The sequence below is a fragment of the Phacochoerus africanus genome, chromosome 8 (genome assembly GCF_016906955.1).
Source record: "Phacochoerus africanus isolate WHEZ1 chromosome 8, ROS_Pafr_v1, whole genome shotgun sequence".
NCBI lineage: Eukaryota > Metazoa > Chordata > Mammalia > Artiodactyla > Suidae > Phacochoerus > Phacochoerus africanus.
The window spans coordinates 80,862,910-80,882,664 of record NC_062551.1 but is presented as its reverse complement, the minus strand read 5'-3'; the positions used below and the strand labels follow the sequence as shown (position 1 = coordinate 80,882,664).

The 19,755-nt window shown below is 50.1% G+C and overlaps 1 protein-coding gene across 3 annotated transcripts in view; it reads left to right on the top strand.

The window, feature by feature from the left end:
- Window positions 1-3,120: 3,120 nt before the first annotated feature.
- Window positions 3,121-19,755, top strand: part of TCEA3 (transcription elongation factor A3) — a 37,757-nt gene continuing 21,122 nt past the window's right edge. The window contains exons 1-5 of one of the 3 annotated variants that reach the window (XM_047792426.1): window positions 3,121-3,334; window positions 8,945-9,007; window positions 10,123-10,228; window positions 10,701-10,845; window positions 15,290-15,352. In XM_047792426.1, coding sequence (XP_047648382.1) covers window positions 3,266-3,334; window positions 8,945-9,007; window positions 10,123-10,228; window positions 10,701-10,845; window positions 15,290-15,352 — 446 coding nt within the window. In that variant the 5' untranslated portion in view covers window positions 3,121-3,265. The remainder of the gene's footprint in view (window positions 3,335-8,944; window positions 9,008-10,122; window positions 10,229-10,700; window positions 10,846-15,289; window positions 15,353-19,755) is intronic. The other 2 variants (XM_047792428.1, XM_047792427.1) reach the window with 2 other exon arrangements.

The following is a 19,755-nucleotide window of genomic DNA, read 5'->3' as shown; positions in this document are numbered from 1 at the left end:
CCCCAACCTACTGAGCAAGGCCAGAGATCAAACCTGCATCCTCACTGATACCAGTCAGGATTTGTTTCTGCTGCACCACAACAGGAACTCATCAAATCTGCTCTTTTTAAAAGCCAATTCTGGAGTTCCCGTCGTGAAGCAGTGGTTAGTGAATCCGACTAGGAACCATGAGGTTGCAGGTTCGATCCCTGTCCTCGCTCAGTGGGTTAAGGATCTAGCATCGTCGTGAGCTGTGGTGTAGGTCACAGACACAGCTTGGATCCCGCGTTGCTGTGGCTCTGGCATAGGCTGGCGGCTACAGCTCTGATTCGACCCCTAGCCTGGGAACCCCCATATGCCCTAGAAAAGACAAAAAAAAAAGTCAATCCTAAGTAATTATAGACAGCTGTCCCCTCAACCCAGAGGGGCTTGCTTGGAGATTGGCCAAGAGGGTTTAGTCTAACCTCCTACAAGTGGCCTACAGTGCTCTGCATGGTCAGGCCCCACCCATCTCCAACTTTCTGCCCCTCCCCTCTGTGCACTCCTCTCACCTCTCTGCTGTAGCCACACCAATTTTTCAGTTCCTTCAACCCTGACATGCCAAGCACCCTCCCTTCCCTAAGCTTTGCACATTCAGAACTCCAGGACTCTGTTCCTCCCAGGATGCCCAGGGCTAAAAGTGCCTGGACATAGTAGGTGTTCAATAAATCCATGAAGGAGAGTTCCCTGGTGGCTCAGTGAGTTAAGGACTTGGCATTGACACTGCAGTGGTACAGGTCTGATCCCTGGCCTGGGAACTTCCATATGCCATGGGTGTGGCCAAAAAAAATAAAATTAAATAAATATATGAATGAATGAATGTTTCTTCTTATGTTAATACTCTCCTCCTTCTCCTCCCCACAACTCCCACTCAGCACTTCTGCCCAAAATTTAAACTTCATTTCCTCAGAGAACATGACACCCTAACTGGTGCAGGTCTCCTCAAATACATCTGTAAGTTACCCTCCATTTCTTCCTGACCCTCACCCCAGTTGGGATAGCACAGGATTGATGATGTTTAAGGTTGTTCTTACCCTTAGACTGAGTCCCCCTTGCTGAGATTGGATCTGTCTTGTTTGTTGCTCAGACATTCAGTACGTATTTGTTGAATGAATAAAAAACCTCCCCCTAACTACCTTGGTCCCAGGTCACACAGCAGCAGTTAGAAGTGTTTACCAAAATTTTAGAAATGGAGACCTGATTAAAAAAAACAAAACTGTTTATTTGGGTTTTGTTAGTACTGCAGCCTGGGAGGCAGACTCAAGAAGTGCTTGAGTTGTGTTCTGCAGGACTACAAAATGGGGGAGACTTACAGCTGCAAAAACCTCAAGGTTGCAGGTAGTTACACAAGTTGTTTATCAAGAATTACAATTGCAGCTGGCCAGAAGTAAGAGTGCTTGTTAAGTAAAGATTGGTTGGGGTTTGAAATGGTTGCACAGTTCCAATGGGAGACCTTGAGACCATCAGGTTTTGTAGTTGGCAGGTGTCGTTCTGAGTACTCTGGTGGTGTCCTTGGATTTGGTACAGTTCAAAGAAAGTTTTCAGTGATGTGGGGATGTGTCTGAGACCAGATCCTCTCGGCCACTCGACTCCATTTTGGATGCCTGAACTGTGATCACTCCATTTTATGTCTTTTTTTTTTTTTTTTTTTTTTTTTTGCTATTTCTTGGGCCGATCCCGCGGCACATGGAGGTTCCCAGGCTAGGGGTCGAATCGGAGCTGTAGCCACCGGCCTACACCAGGGCCACAGCAACGCAGGATCCGAGACGCGTCTGCAACCTACACCACAGCTCATGGCAACGCCGGATCGTTAACCCACTGAGCAGGGGCAGGGACCGAACCCGCAACCTCATGGTTCCTAGTCGGATTCGTTAACCACTGCGCCACGACGGGAACTCCTGTGATCACTCCATTTTAATTTCACATTGTCATCAGAAGCCAGAGGCATCTACTCTGTGACAGGGGATGGGGCGCCCTAAGTTTCTCTCAGGAAAGTCTGGAGATTTCACTGAACACCCCAAGCCACAACTCCCCATCCCAAACACACTGTGGACCACTCTTTATGAATCTCCCCTTCAGGTCCATAAGCACCTCTCACATACACACACACACACAGATCATTTTCTGTCAAACTCACTTGTTTAGGAAGGGATCTGTGTCTGCTGAGGACACTTGGAAGGTCCTTCCCCAGGAGCACAGATGCGTGTACAGCTTTGAGGGCATAATCCTGTTTCCTCCCTTCCAGACCCAATCCCATTGGAGAGGCAGTGTCCTGACCCTGAATAAATAAAGGGCACCCATGCTCCTGGATCCGTATTTTTCTAAGTTTGGTACACTTAAGAATCTCCCAAGCCCGGAGTTTCCGTTGTGGCGCAGTGGTTAACGAATCCGACTAGGAACTATGAGGTTGCGGGTTCGATCCCTGGCCTTGCTCAGTGGGTTGAGGACGCGGCGTTGCTGTGGCTCTGGTGCAGGACGGCAGCTTCAGCTCCGATTAGACCCCTAGCCTGGGAACCTCCATATGCCGTGAGAGCGGCCCTAGAAACGGGGAAAAAAAAAAAAAAATCTCCCAAGTCTCACCGTGCACTGGTGGGACCTGCAACACCAGCAGAGATTGTTAGCTGTTCACCGAACTGACGGCAACAGGGCTGGATACATGCCGTGCGCGCCAAAGAGTGAGCCCAGGATCGGACACAACTGGCTTTAGCGATGATGCAAAAATAATGTGATTCGCGTGTACCGAATTGCCTCCACGTGGGCATAGGCACGAACTAGGTCCGCCCGCTTTGAGGGGCAACGGTGCAGAGACTCTGGGGCCCAGAACTCTTCTCAAGGCTCCCGGAGCACCCTCTGGCGCCCTCCTGGCCGCCACAACCTCTTGTGTCCTGGAACGACGGCCGCCCCACTCGCCAGAGAGTCCTCCTTCCCAAACCTCCCGGGACGGGCTTGAGGTGAAGGGCCGGCTCTCGCAGCTTCGTCCCCCTCTCGGGAGGGCCGACTGGCCCGCGCGATTGCCCGGGCGAGTCCTTGAAGTCTATATTTAGTGCACGCCACCCCTCCCCCACGGTCGGGAGGCCGGCGGCCGAGGGGGGTGGGGGAGAGCCCCGCCCCCGCCCCCGCCGGGCGTGCGTGTCGGGTGTGTTCGCTGCCCGCGCGGGTTGCGCGCCCTCAGCCGTTGCGCCTCAGGCCCCCGAAGCCCGGCTGCCGCCCTTGCGCCCCTCGCCCCGCCGGGCGTCGCGGGGCCACCATGGGCCAGGAAGAGGAGCTTCTGAGGATCGCCAGGAAGCTGGAGAAGATGGTGGCCAGGAAGAACACGGTGAGGCGGCAAAGTTCGGGCCACAGCCCCCGCGGAGGCGCGGCGCGTGCTCACCCGGGACTCCCGGGGGCGCGTGCTGGCTGGGCGCCCGGGAGGCGCGTGCGGGACTCGGGGACCCGAGGGAGGTGCGGCTGAGGCAGGGCTCAGCGCCCCGTGGGGATTGCTGGCACCTCGGGGTGGGCGTGTGCGTGGGCCGGGGCAGGATCGTGCGGGCCCCGAAGACCGGGCTTGAGCACGTCCGCCGGGACGTGCAGGGTTGGGGCCCCTGGGCAGCTTGTGCAGCGCTCGGGAAAGAGCGAAGAGACGGGGACCTGGAAAAAGACCCAGGGACTCGGCGTGTGCAAAGCCTGGGGAGCGGTGGCGACTTCGGGACGGGAGGCCAGGGGGAACAAAATCCTGGGTGACCTGAGAAGGGGCAAAGAAATTTGAGCTGATGAGAGGTGCTGAGCCGCGTCTGTCCCCCACCCCGGGAGTGGATCTGGCAAAGAAAAGTGAAGGGGCCTCGTAAACCCCAACCCCACGGTTTGAGTCTCCAGGAGCTGTTCTGTTTGCAACTCTCCCTTTCCTTGGCCGCAGGGTGGGGCCCGGGGAGGCGGGGGCTGAACAGGTGTCGGGCAGCCGCTGTGTCCACGGGGCCCGCGGGCGGGGGAAGAGGGACCCGCTAGAGGCCTGGACTGGCGGGAGGGGGAAGCTGGAGGGAGGTTGGGGGGGAAATCAGGGCTAGCGGCCCTACCCGCGGATCCCAAAGCGCCCCGTGCCAGGAGCCCAGAGCACGGGCGACTTGAAGTTAATGTTTGATCCTCCGGGTGATCTTTGCCTCAAGCTGGCTGCCCGCCGGGTTGCCGAGCCAAGCAAACTTGGCCTTGGGATAGGGAGGGTGGTGGCTCACCAAGAGAGGGAAGATAGGGGAGGATAGCCCAACAGGTAGGTCCCCCCACTTTGCCGTGTCTCAGGGTCCTCCTCTTCCACCATCTAAGCCTTTCCAGCACATTCTGTGCTCCTCAGAGCTTGGGAAAGGGATGGACCCTAAGGGTGGTTTTAGAGCAGGGAAGAGGTAGGGGTCGCTGGATCCAAGGAATGTCAGGCAGCCCTAGAGTAGACATGGGCAGTAACTAGTTGATCCATGTAAAGACCAGAGCCTCAGTTTCTTCATCTGTAAGAAGATGAGATGAGATTACCTACCTCCTGGGAAGGAATGTCACTGGATTTTTGTCTCTGCTGGTGGCAGTGAGGATGGAAGCGATGTGAAACCCTAGGAAGACAGGGACTGATGCTTGGGAAGGGTGAGAGGATGACACCTGCTTTTGCACAGCCAGAGGAAACTCAGAAACCTGGAAGCTCCTGTTCCAGGATACTCCAAAGTCAGTGAAACTGAGCCCTTTCTCAACTGGGGGCGCAGAGCCCAGCACAGGTCTCTTGAACCAAATTCCAGCTCAAGTAGACAGATTATCTCAACCCTGCCCCTTGCTGACCCCAGGTTTGGGCCAGGAGATTCTGGACCTTTGTGGGGTGGGGGGGAGAGGGGAGGGGGGAAGCTTAGGAGACCTGAGAAAGACAGCTTCGCTGAGGAGGAGGGCACCTGCCCTGGACTCCCCTCCCTCCTTTAATGGACCTAGACCACCCCTCTAGTTTCCCTCTCTCGCCTCAATTTCCCTCTTCTGTGAAGTAGGAAGGGGAAGTGGTGTCCCTTGGCGAGGGTTCCTATGGAAGTGCCCAGAGCTCCCTCCAGGAAGGATGCAAGTCTGGCCACAGGGTCCCTGTAGCACAGAGCCAGCCTGCAGCCACGTCTGCGCCTGGGTTCTTGGCAGCATCTGGGTGGGCACAGAGCTCTGGGCATGTGACCGAGAAAGGTGGGGCCTGCTCTGGGAGTGAAAGTGGACCTGCCCAGTGGTGGTTAGGAAGAGGAGGACACACTTCCTGTAGTAAGACGGATCTTCCACGTTGCAGCTCAGGCCCGGGGTTTTCTGCCAATTACTGAAGTCCCAGCAACTTAGGGCTTTTGTCCGATGCTGTGAACGCGCACCAACTGTTAACGGCTTCAAACATAGAGCCAAACACCAACCATCCCAGCCACGTATCCACATGATCACACACAGCAAACATAACTACATCCTTGCAGCCACACAATATAGCTAAACAAGCAACTATGAACATAGCTGTATGAGACATGGTTAACTGACCCTGACATGCCTGACACACTGACCATTATGTTAGCAGAAAGATACAGGAAGACAGCTACACACATGTCTAGACGTGTATATGCACTCAATAAGCTACAAACTTAGCAGACAGCCACACTAACACGTTCAGACATGTTTTGACACAGGCATCATCCCACAAAGACAAATAAACAAGCAGCAAGTAGCATACACACAGCCGCTCCCCACCTGGACCATAGATACTGCTGGCTGCACGTCCCTTACGTGCATCCAGAGAGATGCCCTGACAGCATTTGCACAAGACTTTCTGAGTCCAGCTACAACCGGGGCTTAGAGCTGTGCTCCAGCATGACCTAGTTATACAGAGGCCCACGCCCAGTGGTGAGCTGGAACTGGCTTAACACTGATTGTTGAACTTTCAGGAATTTTGCAAGCCAGTTGTTAAATACAGCCATCATTTCTAACATTACATTATATGCTTATAAAATAAAACGTTTTTAAAGTAAACTATATGCAGAGTTCCCATTGTGGTGCAGCGGAAACGAATCTGACTAGGAACCATGAGGTTGTGGGTTCGATCCCTGGCCTTGCTCAGTGGGTTAAGGATCTGGCGTTGCCGTGCGCTGTGGGGTAGGTTGCAGACACAGCTCGGATCTGATGTGGCTGTGGCTGTGGCGTAGGCCAGCAGCTGCAGCTCCAATTCAGCCCCTAGCTTGGGAACCTCCATATGCAGAAGGTGCGGCCCTAAAAAAAAAGCAAAAAAAAAATAAAAAATAAATTATATGCTTACAATTAAATAAATTATATCAAAAACAAAGACCATAAATAATATCTTCACTTCCTTATTATTTTATTGCATCTTACTTTCATCTGTGGTCTGGAGGTTATTTACTTCTGTTATGTAAATATGGTCTCGTATCACGCATCTCTTTCCAAGACTTCCTTCAGTTCAGTAACAGCATATTGGTAGCTTGACATTGACCATGGGAGGAATATTTACCCCACAGAAATTGGCAAATACTGCAAGTCAGTTTTTTCCTTTGAGAACTTTTTTTTAAACATTGACCAGCATACCCCTGCACTTACCCATTTGCTATTCCATGATTGTACATGTCTAGCCTGATCTATTTCCTTACCATCTACATGGTTGTATAGTGAGTCAAACTGGAAAGGCCTGAGTTTGAATCCCAGCTCAGTTCCTTGTAACTTTGGGCAAATTCACTTCTGTTTCTTGGATTTCCCTTCTGTGAAGATAGGATAATGATTGTGTAAAAATGGGAATAGTAACACGACCTACTTCATAGAGTCATTGTGAGAGTTAAGGAGCTAGTGTAAAATGCGTAGTGCCCAGCAGACGGTAAGCCTTTCATCAGTGGTATATGCAGCGTCTGTGCCTACAAGTTCACATGCACACACATCACACATCCACAAGTCACACTTCTGAAAACATACTGTGAACCCAAGTTCTAAGGGAGGCTGAGGACCGACAGTAGGCAGCTCTTGGGACATGTCCCGGGAAGCCTGGTAGGGTGGGGGTTGGCAGCTGACACTACACAATGGGGCCAGTGTACAGGGCACACAGGACACAGTCAGCTGGTGCTCCCCAGGGAACCGATCTCAGGACAGGAGGCTAGAGCTGGCTTCTAGGAAGTGGGTGGAAAGAAAGAGAAGGCTGAAATGGGTCGGGGGTAGTTCAAGGCCTGGCAACCGACAGGTTTTCACATCTGAGTTGCCTTTCTTTCTGTCTCGTCTTCTGCTTTCTGCTTTATTCACTTATTCAGGGAGCACTGGGCTGTGTGCTAAACCCAGAGGTCTCAGAGATTAAGTAGTCCCCCCCCCCCCTTTTTTTTTTTTTTTGGTCTTTTTGCCTTTTCTAGGGCCTCTCCCACAGCATATGGAAGTTCCCAGGCTAGGGGTCCAATTGGAGCTATAGCTGCCGGCCTACGCCAGAGCCACAGCAACATGGGATCCGAGTCACATCTGAGACCTACACTACAGCTCATGGCAATGCTGGATCCTTAACCCACTGAGCAAGGCCAAGGATCGAACCCACAACCTCACGGTTCCTAGTCAGATTCGTTAACCACGACGGGAACTCCAAGTAGTTCTCTTGACCCAAGAGAAAAGAAAGTATACATCTACACAAAGACTTGTACAGGAATGTTCCCAGCAGCTTTATTTGTGGTAGCCCCAAACTGGGAACTACTTAATAGCCCCATTAACAGGTAAATGGAGGAGTTTCCTGGGGGTCTAGTGGTTAGGGATCTGGCATTGTCACTGCTGTGGCATGGATTTGATCTCTGGCCCAGGAACTTCTGCATGCTGCAAGTGCATGCCCCCTAGGAAAAAAAAAAAAAAAAAAAAACAGGTGAATGGATAAACAAACTGTGGCACAATACATACAATGGAAAACAACTGAGCAATAAAAAGGAACTATGGATCTGTGCAGCAACATGGATAAATTTCAAAATAATTACACTGAATGAAAGAAGCCAGACAAAAAAATCCTTTACAGTCACTTCCTATAAAATCCTTAAAAATGTAAGCTCATCTAGAGTGACAGAAAGCAGAATAGCGGTGGCCTGGGGTTAAGGGTTCAGGGAGAGATAGATCACAAAGGGGCATAAAGAAAATGTTGGGAATACTGACTCTGTTCTTATCTTGATTGTGGTGATGGTTTCAGGGGTGTATATGTATGTCAGACTTCATCAAATTGTAGTCTACAGTCAGTGGGGTTTATCGTGTATCAATTATACCTCAATAAAGCTATTTTTAAAAAGTCACAGTCCTCAACATACAGAAGCTCCCAGTTGGGAAGTGAGAGGAGGCAGATAAAAGCAGAAGCAAGAGGGAGAGATGGGAGAAGGAAGAGCCCGCCTGGTGAGGGGACAGCAGAATCAATGTCTGGGGGTCAGGGTGAGTGGTTAGGGCTGGACCCTGGCTCAGAGGGTCTGAACCCAGCTGGGTGGTGGGAGGTGAAATTAGAGAGCTGGCAGAAGCTTTTCCTTCTCTCCTTATGTTCCTTTGTCTTTTTTTTTTTTTTTTTTCCGCTATTTCTTGGGCCGCTCCCATGGCATATGGAGGTTCCCAGGCTAGGGGTCCAATCGGAGCTGTAGCCACCGGCCCAGGCCAGAGCCACAGCAACGTGGGATCCGAGCCGCGTCTGCAACCTACACCACAGCTCACGGCAACGCCGGATTGTTAACCCACTGAGCAAGGGCAGGGACCGAACCCGCAACCTCATGGTTCCTAGTCGGATTCGTTAACCACTGCACCACGACGGGAGCTCCCCTTGTCTTCCTTTGACCTCTTGTCTGCCTGTATCCTGTCACTGGCAGAGCCTCCTCCCTACCTCCTGTCCACCTCCTTCTCACCAAGACCACACAATGGTCAGAGAGGGGCCTGGGGCAGAAGCCACCCGCCCCAGCCCTCACTTTGTGGCCTCCCACAGGAAGGGGCCCTCGACCTTCTGAAGAAGCTGAACAGCTGTGAGATGTCCATCCAGCTACTCCAGGTGGGTGGGATGGGAAGCCCCAGGCAGTGTCTGGGGTGGAGAGTGACCTTGTGGGGGAGGTAAAAACCGCCATGGGGGCGCCCTCCAAGGATGGGGTCTGGGAGGAATTTCTGAGCAGAGGGCGGGGGAGGGAGGTGGGATCTGGAGCTGCTCTGAGGGTGAGGACCCAGGCCTTTAGATGGCACCAGGGTATCTTCCAACACTCAGGGCCTCTGGGTCTGGGGGAAGGACAGACTTGCTTTCCTTGAATACCCCAATTTGCAAGGCCCTGGGCCTGTGTGATCCAAGAAGCCAGTGACCCGGGGAGAGGGAAAAGTCCCCCGTTTTTATGTTACCCATGTACCTCTCAAGCTTTGCAGGAGCTCTTGGCCCTGAAAAATTAGCACCTACCCAATCTGTAATAGCCAGAGCTGCGTCTTTTTTTTTTTGTCTTTGTCTTTTTGCCTTTTCTAGGGCCGCTCCCGCAGCATGTGGAGGTTCCCAGGGTAGGGGTCGAATCAGAGCTGTAGCCACCAGCCTACACCACAGCCACAGCAACGCGGGATCCGAGCTGTATCTGAGACCTACACCACAGCTCACGGCAACGCCGGATCCTTAACCCACTGAGCAAGGCCAGGGATCGAACCCACAACCCCATGGTTCCTAGTCAGATTCGTTAACCATTGTGCCACAATGGGAACTCCTAGGCTGTTCTAAATTCTTACCTCATCTAAGTATGGCACCCACCCTGCCCACTGGGCAACTTCATCAAGAACTCCCAGAGCTGCATCTTAAGCTGAAACTTAAACTCAGAGCCACCCAGGGGCAGAAATGGTGAGGAGTTCTGGTCATCAGCCAGGCCCACCACCACCTCCACATCAGCTTTTCAACAAAGCTGCAGTTACCCATCAGTGCAAGGGGCTGGGCCTTGGGCACTGACCTCACTAAGGGCAGCAGGTCAGGGTCTCAGTTATAAGGTCAGAGTTATTACCTCAGCTCCGGATTAGGGCTGGGACTCTGCAGAGGCTCGACCAGGGGAAGGGGGTGGTTGAGCTTTGGCAGGTCTTGCCGATTAGGGCAGTCAGTCCAATGTGTCCTAATTTCCCAGACTGGCCGCTAACCCTCTCGCTTTGCAGACCACCAGGATTGGAGTCGCTGTGAATGGGGTCCGCAAGCACTGCTCTGACAAGGAGGTGGTGTCCTTGGCCAAAGTCCTCATCAGAAACTGGAAACGGCTGCTGGGTGAGAGGGGCAAGGTCACCTTGAGCCATGTTTTCTTCCCAGCACCTGGGGTAGGCGGTGCCGGGCTTATGGCAGGTACTCAGTCTATGGTTGTTGAATGACTTAATAAGTCATAGATGGCCTCCAGTGGGAATGCTGGTTCTTGTCTACACAAGTGTGAGATTTGTAGATGGGTGAGTTTTCCTGTACATGTCCCTATGTGAATATTAGTGTGTGCTTGTGTGTTTGTACATGTCTGTATTTACACATTGGTGTGAATGGGTGCATAGGTGTGTGCAAATGTCTTTCTGTCCCCATGTATGAGCTTGGGTTTGCACACACATGTGCATCGTGTGTGTGTGTGTGTGTGTGTGTGCACATGTGTATTTGTAGGGGGAGGGGGAGTCCCTGCCCTTTGCCCCTTACTCCCCGAAGTCCTGGATTTGGCTGAGACAGAGAGAGTTGAGGAACAATGTCACCATTTTGTTTTTAGATTCTCCAGCACCTCCCAAAGGAGAAAAAGGAGAGAAAAGAGTAAAAGCAAAGAAGAAAGAAAAAAGGCTTGACTGTTCCAGTTGGAAGCCAGAGACAAGCCTTTCCCCTCCAAGGAAAAAACGAGTGGAAGAGCCCAAAGACAGGTATTTTTTCTGGACAGAAGGGGACGCACACTTGTCATGTCCTATGGCAGCACCTCTGCTTATATAACTTCATTTAAATCTCGCACCCTTGGAGGTGGTTCTTATTATAAACTCCTACTGTGTCCTCTCTGGAGGTTTTTTTGGCCCAACCAGGCAGATTCACCAGACCCAGATAGGCCGTCTCTGGCACAGGCTTCACCTGGAAGGATTCAGGGACAGGAGATGCAGTGTGCCAGCGGGGCAACCTCATGTGTTCCTCACCCCAAGAAGTTATCATAGGGGACCATGCAGCATCCAGACCCATTCTCTGGCCCACTCAGGCAACATTCCCAGGTACAGGGAATGACAATGGGTGGGAACCCTCTGACTCAGACACCCCGTGTCCCAAATCTTAAAACAATCCCCTAGACTTCCAGGATCCCAACAAGGGCATGACCAGTTATAAGACTCACCGCACTTGGGGTAGCCCCAGAGCTGTGTTTTTCCACTCATCATTTATAGTTCTTTCAGAGCCCTTCCTCTCTAGACGCAATTTACCAGTCAGGGCTCATTGTCACTGGAAGCACTGTCAACCCCTGGCCTGGGAACTTCCATAGGCCACAGGTGTGGCCCTAAAAAGCAAAACAAAAGAAAAAGAGATGCTGTGCACTATATATACTATCCTGTATAGTATGATCCCATTTTGATAAAAATTAAATAAGTGAATTTTATATAACCAGCATTTTACAAAACAGTTAATGGGGCATTGAATTGTTGATGCCAGCTCACTTTTCACAGTGTGGAGCTATGAAATGAAGCTTTCACCATGGCTGAGCAGAATAGAGCCATTGTCCCCTCATCTTCCTGGGAAATCTAATGGGCAGGAGCCCTATTTCAGCTTAGTTGGTGAACTTCCTTTCTTTTTATTTATTTATTTATTTATTTTTTTGGAGTGACCATGCCTGCAGCATGTGTAAATTCCTCAACCAGGGATCAAACCCACACCACAGCAGCAACCCGAGCCTCTGTAGTAACAATGCCAGATCCTTAACCTACTGAAGCCACCAGTGAGCTCCTCTCTTTAGTTTTCTTTATGACAACTCATCATTATTATTTATTATAAAAACACTATAACCACATTAGTAAAATGTAAAATAAAAATTAAAAATATTTCTGTACAGTGTGCTACTTCTGACAAATGCAACAGCTTTTATTTTTTTCTCTTCCCTCCCTGTCCTGATCTACTTACCTACAGAATTCCCCATTCCTGTAGGTGGAGTATACATATACCATTACATCTCTGTATATTCAACTTCTTTTTGTTCGAGGCATTTTTTCATGTTCCTAAATAGTTTTCATAATGTTCATTTGCAAAAACTGCAGAATATTTCTGGTTTGTTCTAAAAAGAAAAGCAGTTGAGGAGGGGCCAGAAAATGGGCAATCTCGGGGGTAGAGGTTCACAGCGTCCCTCCTTTCTTCCGGTGCAAGAATTTCAGCTTCTGGCTCTGCCTGCACCTGTCTGTCCCCAAGAAGCCCTCAGGCAGGCACCCCGCAGAGGAGCTCCCAAGGCCCAGTGCGGGATGGGAGGGGCACGTGAGGGTGGTCTCGCTTCCTCTCTCCCTCTCTGCTGCCTCCTCCTGTATGAAACTGGGGCAAAGGTCCAAAGCTGGATGGGTCTGGTCTGCGGGATAACTAGAGCTGGCCCCTGAAAATTGCTCACCCACCATCTCCCAGACCACCTGGAGGATGAAATGAGAGTTGGAGATCCATGCAGGAACCTTGCATAATCTGGAAAAGAAGAAATCAGATACCTAGGATGAGGGAGTAGTGAGGACTTGGTGTCGGGAACTGCCTATAGGGATGTTAATGAGCTAAAATCCTCTTCCCGCAGTTCCTGGTGTGGCACAGTGGAAACCCGACTACTATCCCTGAGGATGTGGGTTAGATTCCTGGCCCCTTCCAGGGGGTCAAGGATCCGCTGTCGCTGTAAACAGTGGTGTAAGTCACAGACACGGCTCGGATCCTTGTTGCTGTGGCTGTGGTGTAGGCTGGCAGCTGTAGCTCTGATTCGACACCTAGCCTGGGAACTTCCATATGCTGCAGGTACAGCCCTAAAAAGAAAAGAGAAAAAAAGAAAGTCCTTTTTCCAGCCAGCCCTAAGACATAGGTCCTTTTCTCCTCATTTGACAAGTGATGGAAGTGATGCTCAGAGAAGATAACCTTCCCAGGGGCAGGACTGGAATTATTTATTTATTCATTTATTTTTTGTCTTCTGTCTTTTGTCTTGTTGTTGTTGTTGTTGTTGTTGCTATTTCTTGGGCCGCTCCCGTGGCATATGGAGGTTCCCAGGCTAGGGGTCCAATCGGAGCTGTAGCCACCGGCCCAGGCCAGAGCCACAGCAACGTGGGATCCGAGCCGCGTCTGCAACCTACACCACAGCTCACGGCAACGCCGGATCGTTAACCCACTGAGCAAGGGCAGGGACCGAACCCTCAACCTCATGGTTCCTAGTTGGATTCGTTAACCACTGCGCCACGACGGGAACTCCAGGACTGGAATTATAACTTGTGTCATTGCCTCCCCTTCTAGAATGATAAATGTTACATATGTTTGTATGCATGTAGGAAAAGATCTGGGAGTTCCCGTCATGGCGCAGAGGAAACAAATCCAACTAGGAACCATAAGGTTGCAGGTTCGATCCCTGGCCTCGCTCAGTGGGTTGGGGATCCAGTGTTGCCGTGAGTTGCAGTGTAGGTTATAGACATGGCTTGAATCTGGCGTTGCTGTGGCTGTGGTGTAGGCTGGCAGCTGCAGCTCCAATTCGACCTCTAGCCTAGGAACCTCCATATGCCTCGGGTGCAGCCCTGAAAGGACAAAGGACAAAAGATTAAAAAAAGAAAGAAAAGATCTGGAAGGAAGGACATTAAACTTAACAGTTGTTACCTCTGAGGAGGTTTCTTCTTCCACTTTTTTAATATTTCTTGACTGTTTGACTTCCCAGCATTCAGCAACAAATGTTTATAGACCACCTACTCTGTGCCAGGTACTATTCTATTCACTTGGGAGAAGTCAGTTGAATATATTAGATTGGGTTTCCCAGAAGCAGACCCTGAAACATGGATTCAAGTGGAAGGGGTTTATTTGGGAAGTGATTTCAGGAAATGCAGAGAGAGGAGTGAGGAAGTGAGACAGGGAGGGGAAGGGAACCAACCCAGGGTGTTATCAGTGAGCAGGTGACTCCCATGGGTGCCCAGGGCTTAAATCCTGTTGGAGAGCAGTGGAGAATCCAGCCCAGTTGACCCACTTGAAGGCCTAGGAAGCTGGGGTATTTGCCCACCTGTTCCCACGTGTCTGGTTGAAGACTGCTCCTGGGTTAACTCCCCAGCCTTTCCTGCCCACTTGCCTGCTGGTTCTGGCTGGTGTGGAGAACTCCCTCAGGCACAGGCCCAGGGCGGGTCTTGCCAGACAAAGCCTGTGAGTCCCAGTGCAGTTGGGAGAAGGAGTGCCCAGGGGATGGTATGGGCACAATGTCCTCCACAGTGAACAAAACCTGCCCAATTCTGCTCTTGTGGAATTTACATTGTGGAGGTGATTAGACAATACATAAAATAAGGGAGCAAGTAACAGAGTCTGTTAGAAGGTAACACCTGTGCTGGAACAAAAGGCGAGCTGGGTAAGTGACATGGGGAGTGGGAGTTAGAATTTGCAAGCAAATTAATTTGATAAAACCCGTAAAAGGGGAAATGCGTTCTATATCCTAAAAAGAATGCAGCTACATGCATTCTGGAAAATGTAGGAGAAATTTTTCCCTTTAATCCAGTCATCCTAATATAACCATGGTTAGCATTTGGATGTAGTTTCTTTTCATCTTTGTCCATCCTAGGTGTTCGTTTTCTTGCCTGACTTCAGGCACAGTATGCATCTAAATTTGTACCCTGCTTTTTCACTTGCCCTTTTAAACCCAACTCTTCTATCTCCAAGGCCCAGGTGCTTTGCTTCTCTGCTTCTCCTCCTCTTAAAGTGCCCACAGGGGAGGCGCAGGCTGATTTTCTCTGGCTCCTCTGGAGAATTGACAATCCCAGAAATTCCAGTCTCCATGGATTCCAGCTAGCCAGCAAGGAGGAAGGGCCTGCTGAGAATTGACAGCAAGGAGGAAGGGCCTGCTGAGAACTGGTTGCTAGTAATTAGTAACACATGACATAACACTTGTAACACATCTGACCAGTATTAGGTGCTTGGCAGATCTTGATTTCCTTCCTCAATTTGCTTCATTTGGTGGAGGCTAGGCGAGGGTGACCATCTCATGGAGCTCTCTCTCCCAGGCAGCTGTGGTCCAGGTAAGCTTCTCATCCTCAGCTCAGCAGGTCTGGCCCCAGGATGCTTTCTTCCCGGCCTCTGACCTCTCTAGACCAAGACTGATGCCAGCCTGCAAGAGCATCTCATCTTCAGTTTCTCTTCTTTCAGGAGAGACTCTGTGGACTCCAAGTCTTCGGCCACCTCCTCTCCAAAAAGGCCGTCGATGGAAAGGTAAAGGTAGCCATGGACTTCTGCACCCCACAGTCCTGTGCAGCGTGTATGTGTCTATCTGTGTTTTATCGGAGGAAGCCTGAGGCCAGGGAAAAGAGGAGACCTCATATGTTACCTTGCTTCCAAAGTCTAGGACGCACACAGTAAGACTTGATGGGCGCCCGAATCAGAGATGTGGTTCCTTGGCCGAGGTGGCTGACCAGTCATGGTTGCCCCATTACTTTAGGGGGAACATCCTCAAGGTCAAGTTGAACCCAGTGAAACCAGGTCTGAAGAGCCTGTACCCAGACTGGGATCTCTGGGTTTGGGCTGAACTAATTAGGGTATCTACTCTAAATCATCAAGTCACCTATCATCAAATATTTATTCAGGGCTCACTTTGTGCTGAGAACTGTTCCAGGTGCCAGGGATTCAACAGTGAACAAAAGAAACAAAAATCCCCATGGGCATGAGGCCTGTATTCTAATGGGGGAGGCAGGCAATACACATGATTAGTAAATTATACACTGGTTCTGAATGTGATAAATGCTTTGGAATATAATAGGGCAGAGTGAGGGGGATTGGGAAGGATGGTCACGGGAGTGGTCAGGGGAGGCCTCATTGAGAATGTGACCTCTGAGCAAAAAATGTGAAAGAAACAGAGGATTAGCCAGGCAGACGTCGAGGTCATTCTAAACTGAGGGCCTGGAAGTGGGCATGCGCCTTGCAGGATCAAGGAGCACTGAGGTGGCCAGTAGGTCTGGAGTGAATAAGAGAAGGGGGGAGTTGGAAGATGGAGTGAAACAAGGAGCCACTGGTTGGGGGTGGGGGTGTTTAGGGTGGGAATTAAATAATCGAATTTATCAGGATCCATGTAGTTGCTGTGGTAAATTGTCAGGGCCAAGGGCAGAAGTAGAGAGACAGGAGTTCCTGCTGTGGTCTCTGGAGTGTGGGGACACAGGCTGCTGCAGCTGTGGCTTGGATCTGATTCCTGGGCCCAGGAACTCCATAGGCCCCGGGGGTGGGGTGGGGTGGAGTAGGGAGAAACAGCCAAAAAAAAAACTGTAAAAAAGAGGTAGAGGAGTTCCCATGGTGGGTCTGTGGAAACGGACCGGACTAGTATCCATGAGGATGCAGTTTCAATCTCTGACCTTACTCAGTGGGTTAAGGATCCAGCGTTGCTGTAGCTGTGGTGTAAGCTGGCAGCTACAGCTCTGATCCGACTGCTAGCCTGGGAACCTCCATATGCCGTGGGTGCAGCCTAAAAAGACAAAAGAAGAAAAAGAATAGAGAGGAGTTCCCACTGCGGCACAACAGGATTGGCAGTGTCTCTGCAGTGCCAGGACGAAGGTTCAATCTCAGCCCCGTACCGTGGGTTAAAGGATCCAGTATTGACCTAGCTGTGGTATAGGTCGCAACTGTGGCTCCAATCTGATCCCTGGTCCGGGAACTCCGTATGCCACAGGGTGGCCAAAAAAAAGAAAAGAAATAGACCAACCAGGAGGCTGTTTTGATAATTCAGGCAAGATATAATGGTGGCTTGGATCAGAGTTACAGCCATGGAGGTGGGGAGAAGTGGGGGACTCTGGATATATTTTAAAGGGAGAGCTGTCAAAATTTCCTGACAGATTGGATGTGGGTACAAGAAAATATAAGTATCAAGACGACTCCAGGACTTTTCATGCAGCATCTGCAGGGATGGAATTGCTATTAATTGGTGTGGGGGAGACTGTGTAAATCAGGCTTGAGGTGGAAGATCAAGGGTTCAGATTTGGGAGTTCCCGTCATGGCTCAGCAGTTAACGAACCTAACTGGCATCCGTGAGGATGAAGGTTTGACCCCTGGCCTCATTCAGTGGGTTAAGGATCCGGCGTTGCCGTGAGCTGTGGTGTAGGTCACAGACGTGGCTCGGCTCCCACATTGCTCTGGCCCTGGCTTAGGCTGGCGGCTACAGCTCCAATTGGACCCCTAGCCTGGGAACCTCCATATGCTGAGGGTGCAGCCCTAGAAAGACAGAAAAAAAAAAAAAGAAAAAAAAGGGTTCCGGTTTGGATGTGTTGGATTTAGAGGTGCCCAAATCCCTCCAGGGAAGAAGTTGAATAGGCAGTAGGTTGTATGAGGCTGAAATGAGGAAGAAATCCTGGGCTGAAAATAGAAAATTTTTCCGTCATTAACCTGTTTGAGGCCACAAACCCAAATGAGATCACCACAGAGAGATTGTGGATAAAGGAGTGAGTCTGAATTGTGGTCCAGGAAGGAAGTCAGCAGGAGAGACAGGGTGAGGGGAGAACAGGGCAGGCCAGGAAGTCGCTTAGAGGTCACTCAAGGTAAATGATTAGGGTCCAGGGGCCATATCAGATGCTGAGGCAACTGGAGTAGGTGGTAAGGGTGTTGGTTCCTGGGGGAGTATGTGTGGGAGCTGCTCAGTTATTTCAGGCCTAATGCACCAGTAAGACTGACATTGGAAAGCAAAGAGGAGGCACAAAAATGAGGTTAAGGTTTTATGAAGATTAAACAGGCCTGGCTGTTGATGGGGTTGCTCTGTTGCACAACCGCACCATGGCAGCTGAGTGCCAGCTCTAGCTGATGAATGGAAGCTCTCTGGAGTGCTGCTTGGAGAGGGCATCTGAGACTGCACCCTACATCAGAAGAAAAGAGTTCTGTGATCAATTAGCAATGTCTGCCATGGGTGAGGGCTAGGAATTAAGGCTTCTGCATCATCCTGGTTCTAAACCAGCCTTGTTCTGGCTTGCAGACAACCACCTTCTCACTATGTCTGCATATGACAGAGAGAGAGATTTCAGGCTCTGGTCTCTCTCCCTCTTATAAGGACATAAATCCCATTATGGAACCTCACTCTCGTGACTTCATCTAAACCTAATTATCTCTCAAAGGCCCCATCTCCAGATATTATCACATTGGGAGTTAGTGCTTCAATGTATGAATTTGGTGGGGATGCAAACATTATTATATTGTCTATAATACAATATAATAATGGGAGGGAGGGAAAGAGCACTACTGGCATTTAGTAGGCAAGTGCCAGAGATGCGGAATGTCCTGGAATGTGAAGGACAGCCCTGCATAAAGAAGGATTGTTCTATCCAAAAAAGAAACACTGACCACTATTTCTGGGTTCAGTGCTGTAATAAACACATTCGACATTTGTGTGAATATTTCTACCTCCAGCCTCTTCTCCTCACTTTGTCTTGTGGCCTGGAAATCTCTTGGCTCCATCCCAAGAGATGCATTCTTTCTCTGAAGGTCAAGAATGTCTGTCCTTTCAACAGTTGTGCCATTTCCTGCTGGTTCAGTGTTGAGGGTGGGCAACCCAAAGTGAGAGAAGCAAGTCTTGTAAATTCACTTTATCTACTACCCAGGCTGTCACCTGCTCTCTCTACCTCTCTATTTCATCTTTCTCTTCCATTCATTCTCTCATTGATTCCTTCATTTATTTGGCAAGCACGTTTGTTGAGCACCTCCTTGCAAAACTCAGCATCCCCCAGGGGTCAAGGGCATGTGCACACACTGGATGAGTAGTGGAGAGTACCTGCCTATCTGAAGAGGGCACCCGCTACCCAGCCCCGGTTAGTTGTTGCTTTATGGAAACACAGGCCCAGTGTGCCATCCCTTCCAATTTTTTCGGGAGAGCTGGCCAACTAGATTTTTATATGAAATACCCAGTTTTACGTATTGGCATCATATTCGTATTGTCCTAAGATACACTATGGCAAACAAAACACATTTGTAGCCTACTCATTTGTGACCTTTAAGGCCAGGCAGGAGTTTCTCTTGTGGCTCAGTGGTAACAAATTCGTTACCTAGTATCCATGAGGATGTGGGTTTGATCCCTGGCCTCGCTCAGTGGGTTAAAGATCCGGTGTTGCTGTGACCTGTGGTGTAGGTCACAGACGCGGCTCCAATCTGGTGTTGCTGTAGGCCAACAGTTACAGCTCTGATTTGACCCCTAGCCTGGGAACTTCCATATGCGGCCCTAAAAAAATTAAAAATTATTTTTAAAAATAAAACATAAATTGAAAAAAAATTAAAAATAAAGCCAGGCAGATATAAACATAAGCTCTCTGCCTTCACACGGCTAATCATTAGTGTAGAGGCAGACACCAAAATCCTTATTTTTTTGAAGATACAACGCATAATGGGAATGCAAGAAGAATGTCTCAGGATGACTTGAGAAGCCAGAGAGGACTTCAGGGAAGAGAAAGTATTTTTGTGTTGAGAACTGAAAGATGAATTGCCTGGTAGAGAAGCCAGATGGAATGGTACATGCAGAGGTGCAGTAGTATGTGTGAACATGGTGCTCAGGAAACTATAGCTGGAGTACCAGGGGACACGCCACGAAGGCCACCACTGTGACAGGGAAGAAGGTTGCACTTTGCTGGCTGCTTTTAGGACCAGCTGTTGGAGTT